Raw genomic sequence first — 22,270 nt, forward strand, 5'->3', positions numbered from 1 at the left:
ATGAGATGAATCCAAATTTGAAATTTCAACCACAAATTTAAGAGGAAAGTCAATAATATTTCATAATTTATTATATATATATATATAATACATTCTGAATATTATTGTATATATATAATAATTTATGAAATATTATTGTATATATTATTGTATATATATATATACAATATATATTATTATTTTATATATATATATATATATATGTATATATATATATGTATATACAATATATATTATTATTTTATATATATGTATATATATATGTGTGTATATATACAATAATATATACAATAATATTTCCTAAATTATTATATATATACAATAATATTCAGAATGTATTATATATATATATGTATATATATATAAAAAATAAATATATGTATATATACATATATTTATTTATTTTCTTTTCTTCAGCCTCTTCATGATTGCTATGGTGTTTATTATGGTGTGCAGCAGCAGGTGTGTGTAGTGAGTGAAGGTGACCAGTAGGAGCGCTCGTTGTCTCTCTCTCTCAGTCTCTCTGTCTCAGTGGATCAGTGTTGCTCTGCACCGCCGGGCGGAGACACACAGCGACGGGTCAGAGGAAGATGGCGGACGGTGTAGATCACATCGATATCTACGCCGACGTAGAGGAGGAATTCAACCAGGTACTAAAACCCGCATTCACCACACTTCTACTACAGTATACATATATAGTATACTTGTGTAATCTATTGTTGTTAGTACGGTGGAGGAATGGTGTTTTTCTGTTGAACAAACGGAGCTTTCTGTAACAAACACACAGGCCCTCTCTCACCATGCTGCAGCCTGCAAACTCTCAGACTGTTATCACCTCCAAATTATGCATTTTGCGGTGTTTTATACACATTTAACACGACGTTTTGATGCATGTAGAAATAGACTTACAATGTGCAACGTTATGGGTGAATGCTAGCTACTTGCATTGTTCTGCATTCACAGTGTCAGGCCTGTGGCGGGCTATCGAGCCAAACAAACGGAATTACGCCAGCTAGTGTTAGCCAAGGCCTATAGAAGAAGGCAAGGACACGGGTCTTGGGGTAGGGGTATTACGCATGCGCAGTGTAACGCAAGCTGCGGCTAGATTTTACTGCGCATGTGTAATACCCTTTAGATATGACGTGTGACGCAGCCTGCTTTCCATAGGCTTTGTAGCTTGCTGGCTAGTGTTAGCTTTTGCGTTCAAAAACAATATGGTTAATATGTTACTTTGTGTGTTTTCAGTTCATACAAGCTATTAATGTTGAAACGAAGATATATTAATCATTGTTAGGCATCACTTGTATAAATTAGAAACTCATTTTAATAGATGTAACATTATTATTGGGTTGTTAGCTTATAAGCTAACGTTAGCATTTATGTGTCCTCTGGCTAGATGTTGTTTTCTTCCTCAACAACACACACACACTCACACACACACTCACTCACTCACACACACCCCTTTTCTGTACTGGGAGGTAAATACTGTAATGTGTTGTTGTTTTGTAGGACATTTAGAGTTATCTCCACCAACATCTCTCAACCTGTGGTGTAGCTTGTGTTGATTGTCAGCTCTCAGTCAGTCAACCAGCCTGAAGTTAGGCAGTGAAGAAACAAGTTTATTATGTCAAAAACTAGAACAAGCATGACTTTTTATACTTCTAGTTAAATTAAGTTAGGTTATGGCAAGGCAGCTTTATTTGTAGAGCACATTTCAGCAACAGGGCAATTCAAAGTGCTTTATATAAACATTCAAGAACATTAAGACATAATTAAAACAGTTATAAAAACATTAAAGATTAGAAAATAAAAGCTAGGATAGAAGCTAAAATAGAGTATAACACACGAGAGTAAAAGCTCTAGTTCAGTATAAGATCATTATCTGGTTTAATAAAAGGCAGCAGCAGCAAACAGGGAAGTTTGAAGCTTTGATTTAAATGAACTCAGAGTTGGTCCTGCAGGTTTCTTGGAGCTTGTTCCAGATATTTTGTGCATAAAAACTGAGCGCTGCTTCTTCATGTTTAGTTCTGACTCTTGGGACACTAAGCAGACCTGATCCAGATGACCTGAGAGGTCTGGATGGTTCATTACATAGGAGAAGTTCAGAAATGTATTTTGGCCCTAAACCATTTACTGCTTTGTAAACAAGCTGGAGTATTTGCGAATACTCTACTCATAGTAAGGTTAAAGGTCAGAAAAACTAAACATCTGCTCCTGAGTCAGCCTATGGTCATCTTGTGCTTTCCTGAGTTTGTCTACATGTCCCAATCTATAATTGGGAGCATCAATAATACTAAGACAACATTTACACGATCACTGGGATTTATCCAATAACCTGTTGTACATCAATCATATGAACGTCAACTGCACATTTTTCTTTTTATTGTTTGTACATCAGGTTAATCTGGTCACATGCACAGACGATATGACGAAGGTATTCACTTGTCCAACCACTTACAACTATCTAGGTGTGTTCACAGGTTAAAAGCCTTTACTAAGATTCAGCTTACCCTGTTTTAAGATAATCAGATTAAAGTGTTCCACAACAGGCTTACTTATCTGTTTGGCAGCACACAAGAGTCCTACCAGCTCTAGTGAATGCAAAGTAACAACACAATGTAAACCAGAGGTCGCGTTAACTGACGTGTTAAACTTTAAGTAATTCACAGTAGCACGTTGCAACACAATCTCTGGTCATCTAACAATGACGCAGATGGGTTTACACATTTGAGTTAGATGAAAGCCTGGTGTGTCTCATACAGACGTTAAAGGGTGCCTCAGTGTGTCAGTATCAGACGCCGGGGGGGCACAGACCGAGTGTCGAGTTGGGAGTAAGACAGGGTTGGTCGGAGAAGGGTCCAGCTGCGCCACTTGTGCACATGCTGCAGGATTTTGTCCCGATGAAGCGAGGGCTTGCGGGATCCACAAATTAAATATTTTAATTGTCTAATTTCTAAACTTTCATTGTTCATATTTGCCTGTTTAGGCATAATGGCTGCATTGTTTTTAGTGGCCTCCGCTGTCACTGCTGAAAAAAAAAAAACTGCTTTGTGTGTTGTTGTCATGAAAGGTGACCGCACACTCGATGTCTCTCTTCATCTTTTCTCTCCATACCCTGTTTGTTCTGTATATGAATTATTAAAAAAAAAAAAAAAAAAATGCTATAAAATGTCTTATCACAAAAATTAAATGACAGGTAATAATAGATTATGGCATATTGTTTGCGACACAGACAACGAGCGAGTCTAACGCAACCCCTGATCTAAACAAATACTTTTGACTAAGTTGGTCATTTAAGATCTGTCTGTATGAGCAGTAAACTTCGCTGGACATTGTTGTGCAAGTTAGACATAAATGTATCAATTTATGGCAGTTTATTTTTGCATGTCTGCCAACATATGCACCAATACTTGTATAAGTGAGAAACAATTATTGCCTTTATGTCTATGAACTGTATACTGTCATCATTAAAAGTTTGCATACCACTAGCATATTGCACATTAGACAAATCAGGACTTCCTCTCCCACCGGATACTTCTGCAATCAAATGAGAGAACTAAAACACAAAAATATACCCCTGTAATATATTCTGGGTGTACTGAAAAATCCAAACATTATTGGGTAATTTTACACATTTTGGTACTGAATGGCGTTGTACAACTGTCTCAGAGTTACTTGCAGGTATAATCGGTGTTGTGAAACTGCTCATAACACGTCACACGCTTGACTGAACTGTTACTGTCGTGCTCAACAGGAAGCTGACTACCCAGTCCACGAACAGATCGACCTGTACGATGATGTAATATCCCCTTCAGCCAACAATGGCGACGCTCCGGAAGACCGCGACTACCTGGACACACTGCCTACACCAGGTGGTTCAGAGGGAGGGAAGAGTGCCCCACCCAACGTGGTGTACACCTACACAGGCAAAAGGATTGCCCTGTACATAGGAAACCTCACATGGGTGGGTATCAGAGAATTGAGTGAAGGAAAATATTGAAATCCTATGCTCTTAAACTAAGACAGTCCTGTTGACAAGGTATTCTTATACCATGCCAAATGTAGACCCACACATTTATCTGCAAGTTGTGAGACATTACACGATTATCAAATTAAGCAAGTCAGTACGAATATACTAATGATGCTGTTTTCTCTTTTGCAGTGGACGACAGACGAGGACCTGACGGAAGCTATCCGGTCGGTAGGAATCTCAGATGTGCTTGAGATCAAGTTCTTTGAAAACAGAGCTAATGGCCAGTCAAAAGGGTGAGGTCTTTATTATCTCTTAAAATTGACAAAGAAAATAAATATTATTCCAGCACTAACTCCGATATTTTTTTTTGCGTGAATCTGATTTTGTTTATCCTCTGCATTCATCTTACAGGTTTGCACTGGTGTGTGTGGGCTCAGAGGGATCATCTAGGAAGTTAATGGAGCTGCTGTCAAAGAGGGAGCTCCATGGTCAGAATCCCATTGTCACGCCGTGCAACAAACAGTCCCTCAGCCAGTTTGAGATGCAGTCACGCAAAAGTAAGTAGGATAAATGCACATTTGTCATCGGTATATTTAAAATATGCACTTAGCAAGTAGGGATGTATATCCCAAGCAAAAATACTATTCGAAAATCACTGGGTATTATTCGATTATTATTCGAATAATACCCCCCCACCCCGCAGCAGCTTCTCTGCAGGGAGAGATAGACACGTGGGAAAACGATATGTAGCGTCGGCACATTTTCCCATCTAACACTGTGGATTAAGAGTTTTTTTTCAACCATATTGTTGGAACAGTGGAAGATGCCGGTGGAAAGAAAAACCGAGACGGTTTTGGTGAGTTTTATTTTGTTTCTGTCGGGTTTGAATGACGATATGCTCAGGTGCTGGAACAGCTGATCTACCTGCTGACACTATTAGGAGCGCGGCGCCGTTTGCACGCGGACACAACGTTGGGTTGCGCGCGCGGCCAGCCATTCAGAACCTTAAACCGAGATCTCGCTAAACTGTACTACGAAGCTGGTAATCAACTCGGTAAGCTTCTCAGTCTCGTTGTGAGCGCGTTCACATGAACGGGTCGTTGTCTGCAGTATCTGACCAATCACAGACATGGACAAGTCTACAGACAGACAGGCAGGCAGAGCGGCACATTATACAAAGGAAGAGCAAACTATATTGGACAAATACAAAGAAGTTAAACACTTAATCAGACTAACAGTAACACAGTTGAAGCTGCTAAATGCAGGAGGGACAGCTGGCAAAAGAAAAACTTCCGATGTGTAAATTAACAGACTTATTAATTTAACGGAACACTCAAAAGTCGGATATACTCGTCTAAATATAAATAGCTTTTCAGAGTGTAAAAGATGAATGGATAACTTATCTTTTTACCCTGCGAGTATGATGTTGCGTCTATGACTATTTAAACATCCTTTCACCTGCTTCCCCCCTCTGGCGGTGTGAAACGGACTCAAGAGCAAGTTTAAAAAAAAAAAAAAAAAAAGATATATATATATATATATATATATATATATATATAAAAACATGATTCAAAGCGGTAAACACCCACAACATAAAGTCTGCTGTCATTGCTGCATTTGTCAGTTTAAACTGCTTTTTTTAGCCTGAAATATGACTTAAACTTCTCCATATGTGTGTAATATCATCATACGATCACCGCACCAAGCTCTGATTGATCAGTAGGAGGTGCTTTTATACGAGTTGATCTCTGATCTGGAACATAACCTGAATCAGGAACAGGTTAGCTGTTCAGAATCAGTTACCATGGTGATCTACCCCGGTAAGAAGTGATCCAGCTTCGTAGTACTGAAAACCCTGAGTTAACCGTAGTACAGTAGTACGTAGTACAGGCCTCTCGTCGCCTGCCGTGCGCCTCCGGGTACCCAACTCTCCTTCCTCCTTTGGAGGGAGCACGGGGGTTTATGGAAGCGGCACACACACACACACACACACACAAACACACACACACACCCACACACCCCTGCGCTAAAAGAAAAGAGCCGAACTGAACGTGCCACACACATTTTACCGGTAGTAACGTTACTACCAGGCAGCGCCTACAACGGTTAATACAAGGGAAATATATATTTTTTAAGATGGGACAAATAGTTGCATTAATTATTCGATTTGTTTTTAATAAATAACGACTATTCGAAAAATCTAAATTCATAACTCATCCGTATTAGCAAGAGTTATTTTAACTTGGCATGCTTATCACCATGCTGGTTTAAAGAGGTCATGTCTGGTCATTAGTCTACGGAAAATGCACTTGCAAAAAATGGACAACATTACATGGACTTACATGCATAAGCACACTTATCGCACATATTACTTCAGTTATTGATCCAGTCGTGTTTAAATGTGCACACATTTATTGCATATTTAATGGCAAACTGAGTCACCATTGTCTCTTCATTTCCCAGGTACCCAGTCAGGCCAGATGTCTGGGGAAGGTAAAGCAGGTCCCCCTGGCGCTGGCCCTCGTGGGGGTTTCCCCATGGGTCGAGGCGGCAGAGGCAGGTTTCCACCCGGACCACCCGGCCCCGGTGGAGACCGCTTCCCTGGTCCCGTTGGACCTGGAGGACCGCCCCCACACTTCCCTGGTTAGTTTGGCAACAAGTGTTTGTGCCAGTATGGTAGGGACTCAGTTCACTCAGTAGAAAGATAATATTTAAAACTACAGAAATCAGATGAAAGGGTTAGTCAGTAGATTCATTTAAGGACAGTTTATGCTATAGCAGGTCTAATTTTAAACTATACATAGCTAATGAATACCAAACAGCTTTTGAATGTACTTAAATGATTTATAGCCTGAGTGTAGGAGGTAGCTTGCTGTTATTAGAAGTTGGCAGCCACTGGCATTTACTGTAAATCGCCAGCTGTCTCCTAATCTAATTTAGATTTCACCTAATACGAGTGGGGGAAAAAATTAAGTGATTGGACCTAGTTGAATGTTGAAACAAGGTGAGTTCATGGCAGAAAAGATGTTTGTGTTCTGATCACATCTTTACTGGAAAACCTCATTGAAACAGATACAACTAATCCCCAGTCTCAGCAGTCAAAGCAAATTCATGGATAGATGCATTGGAAATACATACACATCACGAATCACACCGTTGGCTCACTACAACGTGTGATCAATGATATGTATGGATCAGGAATCACCTGTTGAGGTTTAAGGGTCGTGGATTGATTTCCTGATGTTTAGATTTGGTGTTGTTACAAGTTTTCTTCATATTTTGAATTTTATGTTGTTTTTTTCAGGCTTTTGTCATTCATATGGTGATTTTACAATAATATAACAGATGTAAACAATCATCATAGTGTTACAAATGCCATGAAAACTTAATGATATTAAGTAAAATTATGCTTTCTGTCTGGCAGTGCTTCTCTGTTAGAACAGTCCAGCCTTTGCTACTACTCACACCCGCATGGAACCAAAGCTAGTCTTATTGTAGTTTGTGTTTCTTGTGAGGGATCATTCACCCATTAAATCTCCCCTGGCAGGGCTGTGTCTTTGCATGTTTCCCTCCCCATCTGGTTTGTTCTTTCGTTCTCCCTCTTCACCTCCAGTTGAACATGTAATCCTTCCCTGGCTGCAATTTTCTGCTCACTGACAATTTCCAAAAACCATTGCCTGAGAAGCAGTTTGCTCAAAGCTTTACTTGGCAAGCTACCAACCTCAAACTCCTTGCAAATCTTGGATTGGCCGCCTTACACACATTGTAGGAGAGATTGGAGCTGCCAGCTTTTCTCCTTTTTTTCTTCCCATTTTGGCGTCTTTTCCCCTCCATCCCACCTTTTTCCACATTCCTTCTTTCGCTTAGTGGCTGGTGTCCCGTGCTGCTGGGCTGTGACAGGCCTCCAGTTAGTAGGGGAAGTTAATGAAGGGTAGAATTGTGATTGGTTTGCTTTCTTCCCCATTAGGCCCGGGCATGAGACCAGATCTGATTAGGCACCAAGATGGCCCTCTGATGGATATGAGTTTCAATCCCTTCCCGCCGGGGGGCAGGAACGGGAACTGGCGTGGCAGAGGTGAAACACCTCGATTGATCTGATTGAATTGATCGATCACCTTTTTTTATCCTAACCCTCAGCTGTTTATCGGTGGGAGTTGAGCCGTTGAAACCTTATTCAGGTTGACTGCCCCAAAAAACAGCTGAATTTCTCACCAAACTCTCTTAATTCCTCAATAGACAGTTTCCATCAAATACTGCTGGCCTTACATGAGGCCAGGGTAACTACAACTAAAACATTTTAGAGAAGCACAATATTTATAGACATGTGCTTTATTTCGAGGTCAGTTCAGATAAAAATATGAAACAAAAGACAAAAGACTTGAAGATGCAGAAGCACACAGCAAGTTTTTGAAGGCCATTCTGCCAACTCAATCATTCATACTGCCTTAAGTAAATTCAACTTTTTTTCATGCTTGTATTGTATCTAATCAAAATATACACATTACTTCTACAGTACCTTTTTTTGCTCCTCGATCCTCTGAGGCTGTGTAAAGGCTCAATGTCAAACACTTCCCTTTTAAATTGTTTCTGTAATTCCTTCATGCAGCTGCATGAGAGAACAAAATGCATCTGACAAAGCCTTAAATGACATCTCACAAGTGAACCCTTGCATGGGAATAACCTATTTGCTAACTGCAGTATATACGGTATCTTAAATATATATGAGCCTGCTATGCCATGTATTGGGGCTCTTGGCAACTTATAGCAATGCACCCTCTCAATTAAGTGTTGAGGAAAAAGAGTAATAAATGCAAGGCATCTTGTTTAAAAAGCCTGCTCTAAAAAGTTTTCCTCAACAGTGTTTAAACAGTGTATCTCATCATCTGTTCTGTTGCCTTCTGATTTAATTTGCAGCATTATTTTGTGGCCTTTTGACATGTGTTGTTCCCTGTAGCTATGGCTTGCTGTTCCTTACCTGTGTGTGTGTTATTGTTCCTGCTTTGAACTGCCTTAATACGTACCTATGTGTATCTACATTTGAATGGAAATCATGAATTGTACTAGCTACAGGATATTAAAATCAGAGATTGACCGATAAATCGGTCGAGCCAATATGTGTTGTTATATGTATGCTTTAAACCGGCCAATTATATTTTCAAGTAGAAAAGTCTTAGTGATTTTATTTCCCCTTAATACTCAGAAATGTTTTGGATAACTCTACCTGCTATAACATAAACATTCGTTCACTAGATCTTACTTTGTCTCATACACTTCCGTTTTGTCCCTTGTGTTCTCTTTTAGGTGGGATGCAGGGTCCCCCACGTCCCCCTCCCGGTCCACCTGGTCCCCCTGGTCCTCCAGGACCTCCACCTCCTGGCCAAGGCCTCCCCCCTCCCCTCTCTGGTCCTCCAAATCGTGGCGACAGGCCTCCTCCCCCTGTTCTCTTCCCTGGTCAGTTTGGCCAACCTCCAATGGGACCCCTGCCCCCGGGTCCTCCTCCTCCAGGTTATGGCCCTCCCCCTGGCCCCCCACCCCCTCAACAGGGCCCGCCACCCCCGGGACCCTTCCCTCCACGTCCCCCAGGCCCCATCGGGCCCCCCATGGCTCTGGCTCCACCTCCACACATGCCAGGTCCCCCGCCGGGTGGACCACCACCAGCACCCCACGTCAACCCTGCCTTCTTCCCCCCACCTGGCAACAACAACATGCCCCCCAACGACAACCGAGGCCCCCCCGGACCAAACGACCCATACGGACGCCCGCCACCATATGAAAGAGGGGACTACTGTCCTGGAGGCCGGTAAGAATGGGTGGTGGAGGTGGAACAAATAATCAATACAGCAATTAATATAATGTAATCGGCACAAAATGTTGCTCTTTTTATTAAGTGCAAGAAAGTTGCTGATTTACACTTTAAAGTTTTTTTTGTTAAAACACATTTGTATTGGTTGCAAGGATAAATGTCTTGTGTAACTCTGGAACTTACCACATGTTGTGACCCTTTTGTGTTTGTATGTATTTGTAGGGATATGGAGGCGTCACGGACACCACTGAGCGAGGCAGAGTTCGAGGAGATCATGAACAGGAACAGAGCCATCTCCTCCAGCGCCATATCTAGAGCGGTGTCTGACGCTAGTGCAGGTAATACACATAAAAATATAGGATACATACTGCACAAATACTTAGTTACTGTGGGTGTGCTCAGATTTAACGCCAACAAGACAACAACTGGGAGCTAATTAATGCTTAATGTAACCTTGTGTTCTCTTCAGCTGACTATGGCAGTGCTATAGAGACCTTGGTGACAGCCATCAGTCTGATTAAGCAGTCCAAAGTGTCAGCAGATGACCGCTGTAAGGTCCTCATCAGTTCCCTGCAGGACTGTCTCCACGGCATTGAGTCAAAAAGCTACGGTTCTGCTTCCAGGTAAGATTTTGATTTTGTGCAGTAGCCACTAAGTGTGACACTAAAGTGTTTACAAGCAATACTAGAAATAAACGTAAAACCATTTGTCAGATAGAATATTTTAGATCTAGCACAAATTTGAAAAAAAAGTGAGCCAGATATATTTAAAGTGTAGACTATTTGCCTATCATTTGATATGGTTGTTTATTTTCTAGCCTATATTTACTGTATTTTTCTGACTGTATCTAAATTATTTCTTCCAAATGGGAATTGGCCCTGGAACATTTGGTATTTGAAACTTTAAACCCCTTGTACACAGTCCAATGATGCTTGTCCATGCCAGGCGAGAACGTTCCAGGGAACGCGACCACAGCCGCTCTAGAGAAAAGAGCCGACGCCACAAGTCCCGCAGTCGCGACAGGCATGAGGACTATTACCGAGAACGCAGCCGGGAGCGCGACCGCCATCGCGAGAGGGATCGTGACCGTGATCGCGAGAGGGAGAGGGAGAGGGAGTACCGACACCGCTAGACGAGAGGGGAGGTGTGTACAACATTTCCTGTGTTATTTTCTCCTTTCATAATCTCTCTTCTGTCTTCTTCATCACTACATTTTTTTTAGAGCTGGGCCAAGCCAGTCCACTTCAGGCTCAAATAGCTTGAACTACATGGCAGAAGATGTTTGAAAAAGTCTGCTTTGATTGCTCACCTCTTCTCTCCTTCATTGGATTATAGCCTTCGGTTTTGTTTAGTATTTTTTGTGCCCACAGCATATTTGGTCAAAATTGAATCTACAGAGGGTGTGTTATCACCCAGAATAACACATTATCAAGCAAATGTTGCCTTTGTCAACTGAGTACAGTCACGTGTAGGCCATATAAGGCTTTGGAACATTTGAAAAACTTTTGAAATCATAACTTACAGTAGAGATGAAGTTAATTTAAATGTCCCTGTTTGGATATATGAGGAAGGAGAGATGAGGTAAGCAAGGAAAAGACTTTTAAAACTCAGTCCGTTTGATGTCCGGTAGGTGTAAGGTAAGTTTGCTTTCCTTAAAATGTCACAATTAGTAATCACAGTTGTGTTGTGTATCTGGTCTTTCAGACAATATGTGTAATACATACTGTATTCAGAGGGGTTTGTAAGAGTTGTGTCAATGATGTGCTTCTCTCAGAAAATACACTGGTAGTTACTGGAAATTTACTTTGTGGATGCGTTGTTACTTTTTGGTCTACATGCCTCTGAGGCTGGTAATTTGCAAAATTTGTCAGCCACTTTTTGTATTCTACCAAATAAATTTAAAAATACCATTATGAATTCAGTTACAGATGGCATGGCAAGAAAGCAGTACCAGCCCTGTTGCTTGTACATGTTTTGTTGTGCAAATTATGTACTAGTTCTGCCATTTTAGCAGTAGATCAACCTTTGCAAACAACTATTTGGCTCATAAAAAGTGGACATTATCAACATTTTGTTTTTTTACCAGCAGCTATGGCCAGTGGACCAAAAAAGGTTGAGAATTATTCTGGCCTGAATATCAAGATTCAGTACTTAATTGCCATTTCATTATATGTGAGTTTAATTTAAGTGTATTGTGACTGCTGAGTTGGTTTGTCAGTGTACTTGTACAAATAGTTCCTTGACTGATTGGCAGATTTCAGATGTCAAAGTATTCCCCAGTCATTTTTATTACAGTATTTATCTGTTGAAATTGGATTGTATTTTTAGAAGAGAAAAAAAATCACAATGTTCAACTTGTCGTTAGAGCAATCTACACTTTGTAAATGTTCCATTCATATTAATGTTGTATTAACATTTCAGTTTAAAAGTTGAATATATATATATATCACTGTCATGTTCTGATTAAGAGAAGGTGAAAATCTATTTATCAAACAGTGTTGATATCTGCTGATTTTTGGACACAGAAAATTTTGACAATGTTATTGTGCCATATTTGCATGTCGGTAATATTGCCTGACATTTGACCTTTATTCAATTTTATGTTTTGTGGCCTAGTGTTGCTCACTTTTGAATCATTGTATCATCATTCATCCTCAATTTAAGAGGTTGAGGTGAAGTGAAAAAACGTAATACCTTTTGATATCATGTTCCGACAACATCGATCTTGATGCCCTTAGTACACATAACGTGTGAGGAAAACAAAATTTTATGTTCTGCTCAGGTTGATCCGTGGCTTCGCATTGAAGTTATTTGTAATTTGTTGATTGTCAGGATAGGTGCATAATTAATTGCAGTATCTTACAGAGGTAATTGGCGGGAGTAAATTACATGTAAACATTGAATAATAAATTGAAAGCTTTAGTTGAGTTGCCTGAATCAGTTAAACTGAAGAAAATCCTAATTTTATCTGTGAGAACTTGCAAATATTGAAGGTATACATTAAATGAAAACTCTGAACCTTTTTAATGTCAATGCAGCAAATTCATGATTATATGCTAATTGTTATTTGACATCGACTTGTATGTACGTTGAAATCGTTGGCAAGAGATTATGCAAGTATTTCTGAATATTTTGGCTCATGGCATTATGTGATATGCTGGTTTTTTGGATGTTATGGATGAGTTGTAGATGAATTTATCTGAAACTATTTAACACCAGCTTGTGCACGACTAATATCGATGCCATGTTGTCAATGGTTCGTTGCTCCCAAATGATTTGAGGTAAATATTTGAGGCTAATTGTCTTGTTCGGTGATAGGGTTTCACAAATCCTTTTGTAATCTTTCTGGGAAGATGGTTTCTTCCATTGCGTCACTTTCTTGCGTGTTGAACAACATGATAACTTATTGTAAAGTTTTGGAACTGCAGTTGAAATATCTGGTTTGATCGATTCTGTGTGTCGTTCTCATGTCCAAAGCCCTTAAGATGTCTGTGGTGTTGTGTATAAACCGGTCCTTATAGAGCAGAGTCGCATCACCCCAAATAATATTTCTCAAAAGTTTACATTACCTTTCAGACATAAACTACATTCACTCTTGAGAATGTAATGTCTCTGTATAGTGGCTCTATACACTGGTCACATTATCTATATATGCACTTCTTCATGAGTTTCTCTCATAATGAGAAATATTAGCTGGGGTGGTTTTGCTTGTGGGGTTGCTGAATTCTGAAAGCAGTCAAAACCCATACCAAAACAATATAACTTGGTAACTGTCTCAGTAATCTGTCATGTGATATAAATAGTGTAGAGTTGTTCTAATTTGTAGCTATCAGCCCCAGTTAAATGTAATCTGTTACACCAATTGTCCACAGTTTTTACTGAAAAGTAAGACTTTGTGTCCACCGGGAACCTCTTAACAAAACATTACATTTGTTAAACACAGTATATTTTTCCCACGTTTTCTTTCACTTACGACATAGCATTTGTACATTTTCAGAGTGGCAACTGCTAAATGTAAAAGCCTTTTTTAAACAAGCACTGCTTTTCAATAGTAGCATTGCAACAGCAATCACTGCAGTCTCCTATCCCTATCTGTTAGATAAGAGATCCCCAGTGGACACAGGGCCTACAACTTTTGATAGCTGTAGAAAATCTACCGTTGCATTTAGTCTGATATATTAGAGCATGGTCATCAGGGGAAAAAAAGACAATTAAGCACTTTTAATCCTGTTGGTAGTATGGCTATTTGTTGTGTCCACAGATATGCTTTAACGCTGTTTTATCTGTTCATATTGCCATGGGGGAATGTACACTGTTTGCACCAGGCTGAAATGACTTTATGTTATCTCTTCAGTCTGTCTGTAGTTGCATGCGTGCTGGGCATCACAGCCCCGATGTCCTTTTCAAACAAGCATACTATTTGCTCATGTTAAACCAGGGTCAAACAGAGTTTCAGTTGCATGTCGTCAATAAACATTCATGCCCATTTAAATTAAAGGGAGGATTTTAATATTTATACTTGACCATACATGACTCTGAGATGGGCTATGTTTGTATAAAATACGAAAATTCTAATTTGTACTTATTTTGGCCCGGCTAAAGCAACTGAAGACAATTTCAATGCTTTAATTAAGTTTAGCTCCCAGGTTTACTTATTAACAAATAAGCTATGTAGCTATTATTTTGAGTAGAACTGCTAATGTGTACATTTTTCCACACCTTGTGCACCAATATAATTTTTTTTTAAAATACCGGATATATAATAATAATAATGACAGTGGAAGCAAAGGTGATACCCACAGTGACAAGCTTTCTACATTGTCCAAATGTAACCTGTAAAATATGATTTTATTTAAATGGTAAGTATCATACCTTAGGCTGTTTCGTGGAGTGCTTTGTAACACATACGTTAAAAGTATTTCATGGACTATTTGACCCTGGTTTAGCTCTGTCCTGTTTCATTTCCATGCTGTATGAGTTGACACGCTGCTACATATTTTATATTATATATTTTTTGCTAATATTTTCTATGAACTTGAATCTTCTATAATGAACATAGGTTCCAGGCATATTTTTGAATATGGCAAAAGACTTATTATATTTGGTCTGATCTGTAATTTGACTGTTGACAAAAGTTCAGTCATGCCCCTTTCCATTTCTCCTGGATGTTATAGTCCCTTTTAAATAATATTGTGACGAGGGGTAACATTGAGTTTTACTACTGTGTTATGTAAAATATTATTGTCGGGTAAACTGTTTTTATCTGTAGCCATGCACCGTGTAAAAACCCTTTCTACAGCAAAAACATATCAAATTTGAATATGCATTTGAGACTTTGAACCATCTAAATTGTCTGTACTCATTTGACGTGCCTGTAAGTAAGGCCTATTTGGTGCAGATACCAGTTGTAATTCGCCCTGTAAAGCAAAACCTTCTAGCACATATGCGGAGGTGCTTTAAACTGGGTATTAATTTAATCAGTTTAGTGGTCCATTGTGGACAGTCTAATTGACCATTGCTGCTGCCATTTATAATTATGATTAAAAGGCTGCCTTTCCAGTTTCCTGTACCTTGCATGCTGGACTTAGTCTTTCTCAATTCTAAGTACAAAATATTGCAGCTTATTTGCTGGCATAATGTTAACTAGACCCTAAAGGGGTGTACTAAATTACATAATTATTTTCTGTTAATATGTAAAAATAAATATTGGTATGCTTTTGGTAACCATATCACTGGGCGGTTGTGGCAAAGTATCACCTGCTGTGTCTGAATCAGATGCGTACCTTCCTTTTGGTAGTTTTGTGTTTGTATTTACCGCTCTTTTTGTCCTTTCTGTGTCTATTACTCCTATATTGCTTAATTTCCTGAAAATCTGGTTGTGTCACAACCAATCATGCACTGTTTCTATGTTATGTGTCACAGTGGTTAAAGTTTTCAGTGTTTAGTTTTTAGCTCTGTAGCCTACAATTACCAGTTGGTTGTAAGGAAATGTGTTTTGAAATAGCTGTATGACAAACATAGGGTCCAATTTGTTTCGGTTGTGAGAATTGGCAAAAGTCTCAGTCATAGTATAGTATGTCATAAAAATGTCATAGAATAGTATGCCCTAAAAAAGTGTAAGTACAGTGTGCCCTAAAAAAGTCTAAGTACAGTGTGCCCTAAAAAAGTCTAAGTACAGTGTGCCCTAAAAAAGTCTAAGTACAGTGTGCCCTAAAAAAGTCTAAGTACAGTGTGCCCTAAAAAAGTCTAAGTACAGTATGTCATAAAAAATCTTAGTACAGTATGCATTAAAAAAGTCTAAGTACAGTATGTCATAAAAAAAGTCTAAGTACAGTATGTCAAAAAAAAGTCAAAGGTCATAAAAGTCTAAAGACAGTGTCATGAAAAAGTCATAGTATCACAGAAATTCATAATATTTTTTGAAAGGGAGGAGGCAAGTTTTTTTAAAAACCACTGGTGATTGGAAAAGTTATTTGACCAATTCATCAAAAAAGTTCATATTTTTTGCAAATCTCACAAAACAGACAATATTGTGCAGTGTGCGATACTGATCCCATAAGGTGCACACCATATAACTTCAGGCTCAATTCAGCTTTGCACAATTAAATGAGTCAGTCCTTGAATTTGAAATTTATTGTACACTGTAGACAATGGATTAACAAAAATGTCTAATTTCACTGTCCCAAGTCTTTAAATATACTATATTTCAAATATAGATGTCAATTCTTGTCTGTCAAGAGCTACGTGCAATTGTGCATTATCTATATATAAATCTACTTCACACTCATTTAAACAATTAAAAATCCATGTTTCAAAAACCGTGATAAAATGCATTTAGGCATAGACACATATTGTTTTATTTTCTGGTGTGTGTACGTACTGATAGATTTCAGATTTGCTTCTTGGATATATCCTGTTCAAGTCTGCATGACAATGTTTCTGTGTCTGTGCCAGGGTTGGGTGCAATACAGTCAACTGAGCATTAAGAGAAACAGAAGTCAATGTCCCAACAGGGTGTAACGATACGTTTTACTACGATACGATTTCCATGGTTCCAATATGATTCAGGACGATATTTGGCTCATCTAGTGCGATACGATTCAATGATTTAAAATCGATACAGTAACTTTTTTTGCCAAAAATTCAGTCAGTGTGACTGAAATAAATAGCTGATACTGGACAGTACAGGTCAGGATTCCCCACAGTTTTTCTTGTAAGGGAATCAGGGATAAATTAATTATGGCTATAAACAAAATATGTTTATTATATATGTAATAAACAAACTTCTATTCAAGTTAAATGAACAGTGGTTTAACCTGCTGCTTTTGTCCTCATTTTTAATATAAACTGTAGAGCAATAATACAGAGATCAAGCGCTTAAAGTGATCAAACAGCTTGGAACAGAATCATTCCTATACAAAGGCTGTTTAGATAATCTCCTGTGTGTGAAGCCGACAGGCCCCGTCTCATGCAGAGCGGTGCTCATCTCCCTCCAGCCGTTACCGGGTGAGAGAGGAGGAGTCCAGTGCTCCGTACGTCCGCGTGCACGCCGTGGATGCGCGCTCGCGCTGCAGAGGGCAGAGCTGACACATGTCTGGAGAACCGGAGTTACGTTTAACATTTCTTTACTAATACAAGTGCTAAAAACACTTTCATATTACGTTTGTCGTCCTTAAATACAAGGTCCAAATCCTTAATATCGATACAATCGATTTTTGCGTTTCAAATCAATTTTATATCGATATACGTCTCCCGTGAAGGACAACTTGCCGAGTACCTATCGATGTAGTTGTATCGTAGGAATATAAATCGATACATCGATGTAGTGGATGAATCGTTACACCCATAGTATTCTGCCATTTATATGCCTCGTTTTCAGAGAGATTTTAAGTTTTCCTGACCACACACCCCTTCCTCGTCACAATACCATGTTCAGTAAATGGACTTGGATGAACTCCAACCTTGTGACTCAGAGTGACGGTGAATTGAACCCAGCCCTGGTGTGCACTATATGTGCGTAGTCTAGAGGTTTAATGATGAGGAGGTAAAGTGTTCACTGTTGGGCTGCCTCGAAACCAAACTCCACCCTTCGTTTTGACACCTTTCAGCTAACGAGGATCAAGGATGGATGGAAGGAAAAAGGAGGACGAATTTCAGTGCACCACCACCTCCCCACCCTGCATGACCGGACAGGATCACAACCACAACCACCAACTCTTCCTCCATCTCTCCTCTTCCGTCTCCACCCATCCTTCTCTCTGTCTGTTCATCTTGTCTGCCTGAATAAGAGCAGTGGATGGAAGACCCTGACCTGTGTAAGGCTATGTTATCCAAACATCTATACTTATGGTAACTAAAGATGAAAGAAAAGAAACTTTCCAAACTGTTCTTTTATTTTTATGATGTTTTATTTGACTTGAAGATGACTACGTGTGACGCTTTTTTGCAAAGAAACAATAAAAAATGGCCCACACAATCCCCTAACTAGAAGACACAAACATTACATCCCATTTGTTTTTTATTTTCCCCCTGGCTCGCTGTACTGTGTACATTCAGTTTAGAGATCAGTTTTTATAGGGTACATATGTGATGTGTTCTCCCCACCCCTCCTCATTCTCATTTATTCTTTTTGTTGTTAGAATGTTTGTAAATGTCTCTCTGCTTTTGATTAAAAACTAGATGGTGTTGTAATAAAAAATGTTTACCGAGGTACTCAATGCATTTGGTGAATTCCTCTACATGTTTGGCTCATTTATATTAAATGTGTATTTTGGACTGCAAATGGTTTTTCATATTGAATTTGTCTACGTTTTAGGTTATTTTTCTAGCTGTATTACCAAGAGAAAATAGTCCCCTTTTTGTTATTTTGTGTCATTTTATTCTTCAAATGGATAAAACTTTTTACAAGGTAAGACAAATTAGATGAATGTACTTTTTTGCAATGTGAATTGATGGTTGAATGGGGGAATATGTAGACCTTTTAACACGTTGACGGTCTACATGTACATGCAGCTTTTTGAACAATTTTGGGCAGCTTTGAACCGTAAAAAAAAAATGCACAATTCTGTTCACAAAGTGGTTTCTGTTGTGTGCAAATGCACTGAATAGCTATTACCAAGAAGTCTCCCAATCCAAATGGTCTTTGAGGTGTTTGTTAATGTGAAATATATTCATTCTTATATTTAGTAATCTATGTTAATTCAAGCAGCCATTGTTGGTCATCCTTGAGATATTAATTAATCCATTTTGGTGATTTTGCCATTTCAAGGAAATGATACTTCCTGCTCCTATGTTCCACACCTAACATGTTTTTGTATGTTCATTTTTCACACCGTAGAGGAACTTTTGAACACAACATAAGGAACAGATTCAAGTGGTTCTTAATATGCAATTTGTTAAATACAATGTGCACCGTAACACTAACGTTGTCATCAAGGCAACGCGCCTTTTATTCCACCGCCCATCATGTTCATGTCTTTTGTTGAAATAGACTGTGGTTGTCTACATTTTGTTATAATATATCATTTAAGATGATCGGTTTGGCAAATAAGCACTGAGTTACATGTCTGTCTTTAACTGTCCCTGATCAATATTTTCAATTCCAAAATATTTGAGGCCTAGATTGGCCTAATATTTGACCTTTAATTCTAAGGCTAGACAAATGATTGAATTTCAATAGATAAAAATGGGGCGGACAAATGTTTTGTGGTGCTGCAACAGTGTTTAATCAGGGAGTGTAATATTGCTGTTTGTTCCATTTGTACTTCATAACAAAGGAATATGGATAAAATGAGATTAAAACTAACATTGTTGATTTACACAGCAGGTTAGCAAACACAACTCCTGTTTATATGGTCCACAATAACTCCCTTTATTGTCTAAGAATCTTCTGTTTCATTTTTTGTCTTTCTGGAGATTATTGGTTTACTTGTCAAAATTGTTTTTTCTTTTCTTTTTACTTTTTTTAATCCGTCACCTCAGTTCAAATCCATGACTATCCTCTGAAATATTACATGTCTAAAAGGTATTTGATGGTTGTAAAGGTTGTGGACCCTAATGGCTACAGGAATCCCTCTGAACTTTGATGAAAAGATGTTAATCAGACAAAACCTAAATGATCATCTTGAAATGTATTACTATTCTAACGGTATACTTTTTTAAAAAAGGGTGTTACATATTTATGGATATTAATCCATTTGCTCCCGTAACCTTGTAAACTCTGTATAAGAGCAATGAAACATTGTAAATTGGGGTTTTGTACCAAAAAAAACAATGTGAAAGAGTGGAACATTTTGCACTTAAGGGCTAAAAATATGAATGCCAGTTCACTTGAACAATTCCTTTAAAAAATGTTGCACACCAGTGGTTTTTAATTATTTTTGTCTGACTGGACCTTTTCTCCAGACTGTGTTAAATGTGTCTGGTTCATACTTGATTTATGTACATAAAGCTCCACTCGATGTCATCCTGAGCAGAGGTCTGATCAGCCAGATTAAGAGCATTTTTGAGCAGGGCTTTTGAGTATGAGTACTTGGGGTGTCACTGCAGTTGTCTTGTGCTGACTTCTTCTCTCCACAGCGCTGAAGGTAAGTGTTTTCAGGTCCACATCACTACACAAGATGAAACAGTCCAGTCCAGAGGAAGTCTGGCTGACTGTGACATCAAGACAAGCAGCTGGAAAGTATCTTTTTTTTTGGTGCATGTTTTCAGTATTTGACTTGCATGGTGTAATGTTAGGATATATTTTTATTAGTCTTTATATGATCTTCAGACACTTTTTCATTGTAACAGATAATGTAAAAATGTTTATGTGTGACCCCAAACTGAATCTCGCCAAAGGTGTAACAAGGTGAAGACTCATAACATTATATATAACAAGTCATTTACAGTTGAGATTTTTTCTACCTGCAACTGTATCAGCATAGTTATGCAGACCTGCCCTGTGAAAAGCAGGACTTCTCAGGGCTGTATGAAAAGTTTGAGTTTCTAGTATCTATTATTAATGTAACCTGGGTTTTTAAATTAATGGGGTCACATCTAGATTCTTTCCAGTGGGGACTGTAATCTTGTACTACTGCCAGCAATGTTGTTCTAATAACACATTCCCTCTCTGGGGAAAGGCACATGGTAGCCAAAAGTGATCAAGTGGTCATTTGTCCCAAAAAATAAAACATTTCTAAATTCAGTTTGGTTTTCTGGCTGTCCTTTGTACATAGTTTGAATATAATGTACCTATTTTTTCTTCAGAATGGGCATCAGGTTAAGGACAAACTATATCAATTACTTTAAGCCAGTGTAAATGAGATTTTGGTCCACAAATTCTCCAGCATTACTTAGGAAACAATCTTTCAAAATGCATTCTCCCAATGTTATTTTGGGATTTGATAAACGTGCATAAACAAATTTATCAAAAAGCTGTGGTAGAGCTGCTGATATTTACTATTTGTAGGTACAATTTACTTACTATCAAATACTATACAAAATTGAGTGTAAATATTTACTACATTAAGGGTGCAAGTGAGTGAAAATGACTGAAATGTTGACCTAATTGAGGGCCATTATCTACAATGTCTTTAAATGGCTGTAAACCCCTTGGACCCTTAGGCTATAATAGTGCTGCTTTATTACTGATCAATTAGGGCCACCATCTAATTCATTCACCTATGAGGGAAGTTGAACAAGGAAAATGTTTTTTCAAATGATCACCTTAAAAGAAAACACTGAACTCATGTTTGCAAACAGTTGTAAACACCCATCTTTTATCCCACCACTTTCAATGAAATTATACCTAACTACATTGCATAAGCGATTTAAAGGGGACACATTGTGCTCATTTTCAGGTTCATGCATGTATTTTGGGTTTCTACTAGAACATGTTTACATACTTTAATGTTTAAAAAAAACACTTTATTTTCCTCATGCTGTCTGCTTGAATATACCTGTATTTACCCTCTGTCTGAAACGCTCCGTTTTAGTGCATTTCAATGGAATTTCAACAGAATTGCATTGCTAGGCAACAGCCTGGGTCCATGTTTACTTCCAGTCAGCTGATGTCGTTCACATACACTGCAACAGGAAATAACCTGGGACACATTAAGAATGTTTACGTTTAAAACTTTGAAATGGTCTAAATATTGTAGATTTGTGACATCACAAATGGACAAAAATCCTGACGGCTTGTTTCAAAAGCTCAGTTTCTGAATACGGACTGCGTGTATTTCTCTGTGGATTAAACGTTTCGATACTTTCACAGTATTTATATAGAACTTAAACCTACTTTATAATATAAAAGTCATGAAAATGTCACTTTTTTACAATATGGGACCTTTAAGATAGATTAAGAAAAACTAGTTAGGAATTCATGAAATTAGTGAAAGTACAGTAATTTGGTCACTTTGATAAAGGAAAGATAAAATCGCATTTGAATGTGTCCTGCAAATTAATCGTATTTATTCATAATAATAATATTAATACATGCAGCATTGTACTTGTCC

At 38.4% G+C, this 22,270-nt stretch overlaps 1 protein-coding gene across 8 annotated transcripts; it reads left to right on the forward strand.

Annotated features, from left to right (window-relative positions):
- The first annotated feature begins 493 nt into the window (after positions 1-493).
- Positions 494-18,558, forward strand: cpsf6 (cleavage and polyadenylation specific factor 6). Of its 8 annotated transcripts, none has more exons than XM_074624925.1 (12): positions 494-650; positions 3,755-3,964; positions 4,163-4,266; positions 4,385-4,530; positions 4,791-4,829; positions 6,437-6,616; positions 7,941-8,048; positions 9,275-9,773; positions 9,999-10,114; positions 10,246-10,399; positions 10,722-10,920; positions 17,885-18,558. In XM_074624925.1, exons 1-11 carry the CDS (start codon positions 591-593, stop codon positions 10,906-10,908), a joined length of 1,803 nt encoding a protein of 600 aa, XP_074481026.1. In that variant the 5' UTR covers positions 494-590; the 3' UTR covers positions 10,909-10,920; positions 17,885-18,558. The 8 variants fall into 8 exon arrangements, with proteins under 8 accessions (XP_074481026.1, XP_074481025.1, XP_074481027.1 ...); XM_074624924.1 differs by having other exon boundaries at positions 10,698-10,920; positions 17,885-18,488; XM_074624926.1 differs by lacking the exon at positions 4,791-4,829 and having other exon boundaries at positions 10,698-10,920.
- Positions 18,559-22,270: the final 3,712 nt, after the last annotated feature.

This window comes from Sebastes fasciatus, chromosome 23 (assembly GCF_043250625.1).
Source record: "Sebastes fasciatus isolate fSebFas1 chromosome 23, fSebFas1.pri, whole genome shotgun sequence".
Taxonomy (NCBI): Eukaryota; Metazoa; Chordata; class Actinopteri; order Perciformes; family Sebastidae; genus Sebastes; species Sebastes fasciatus.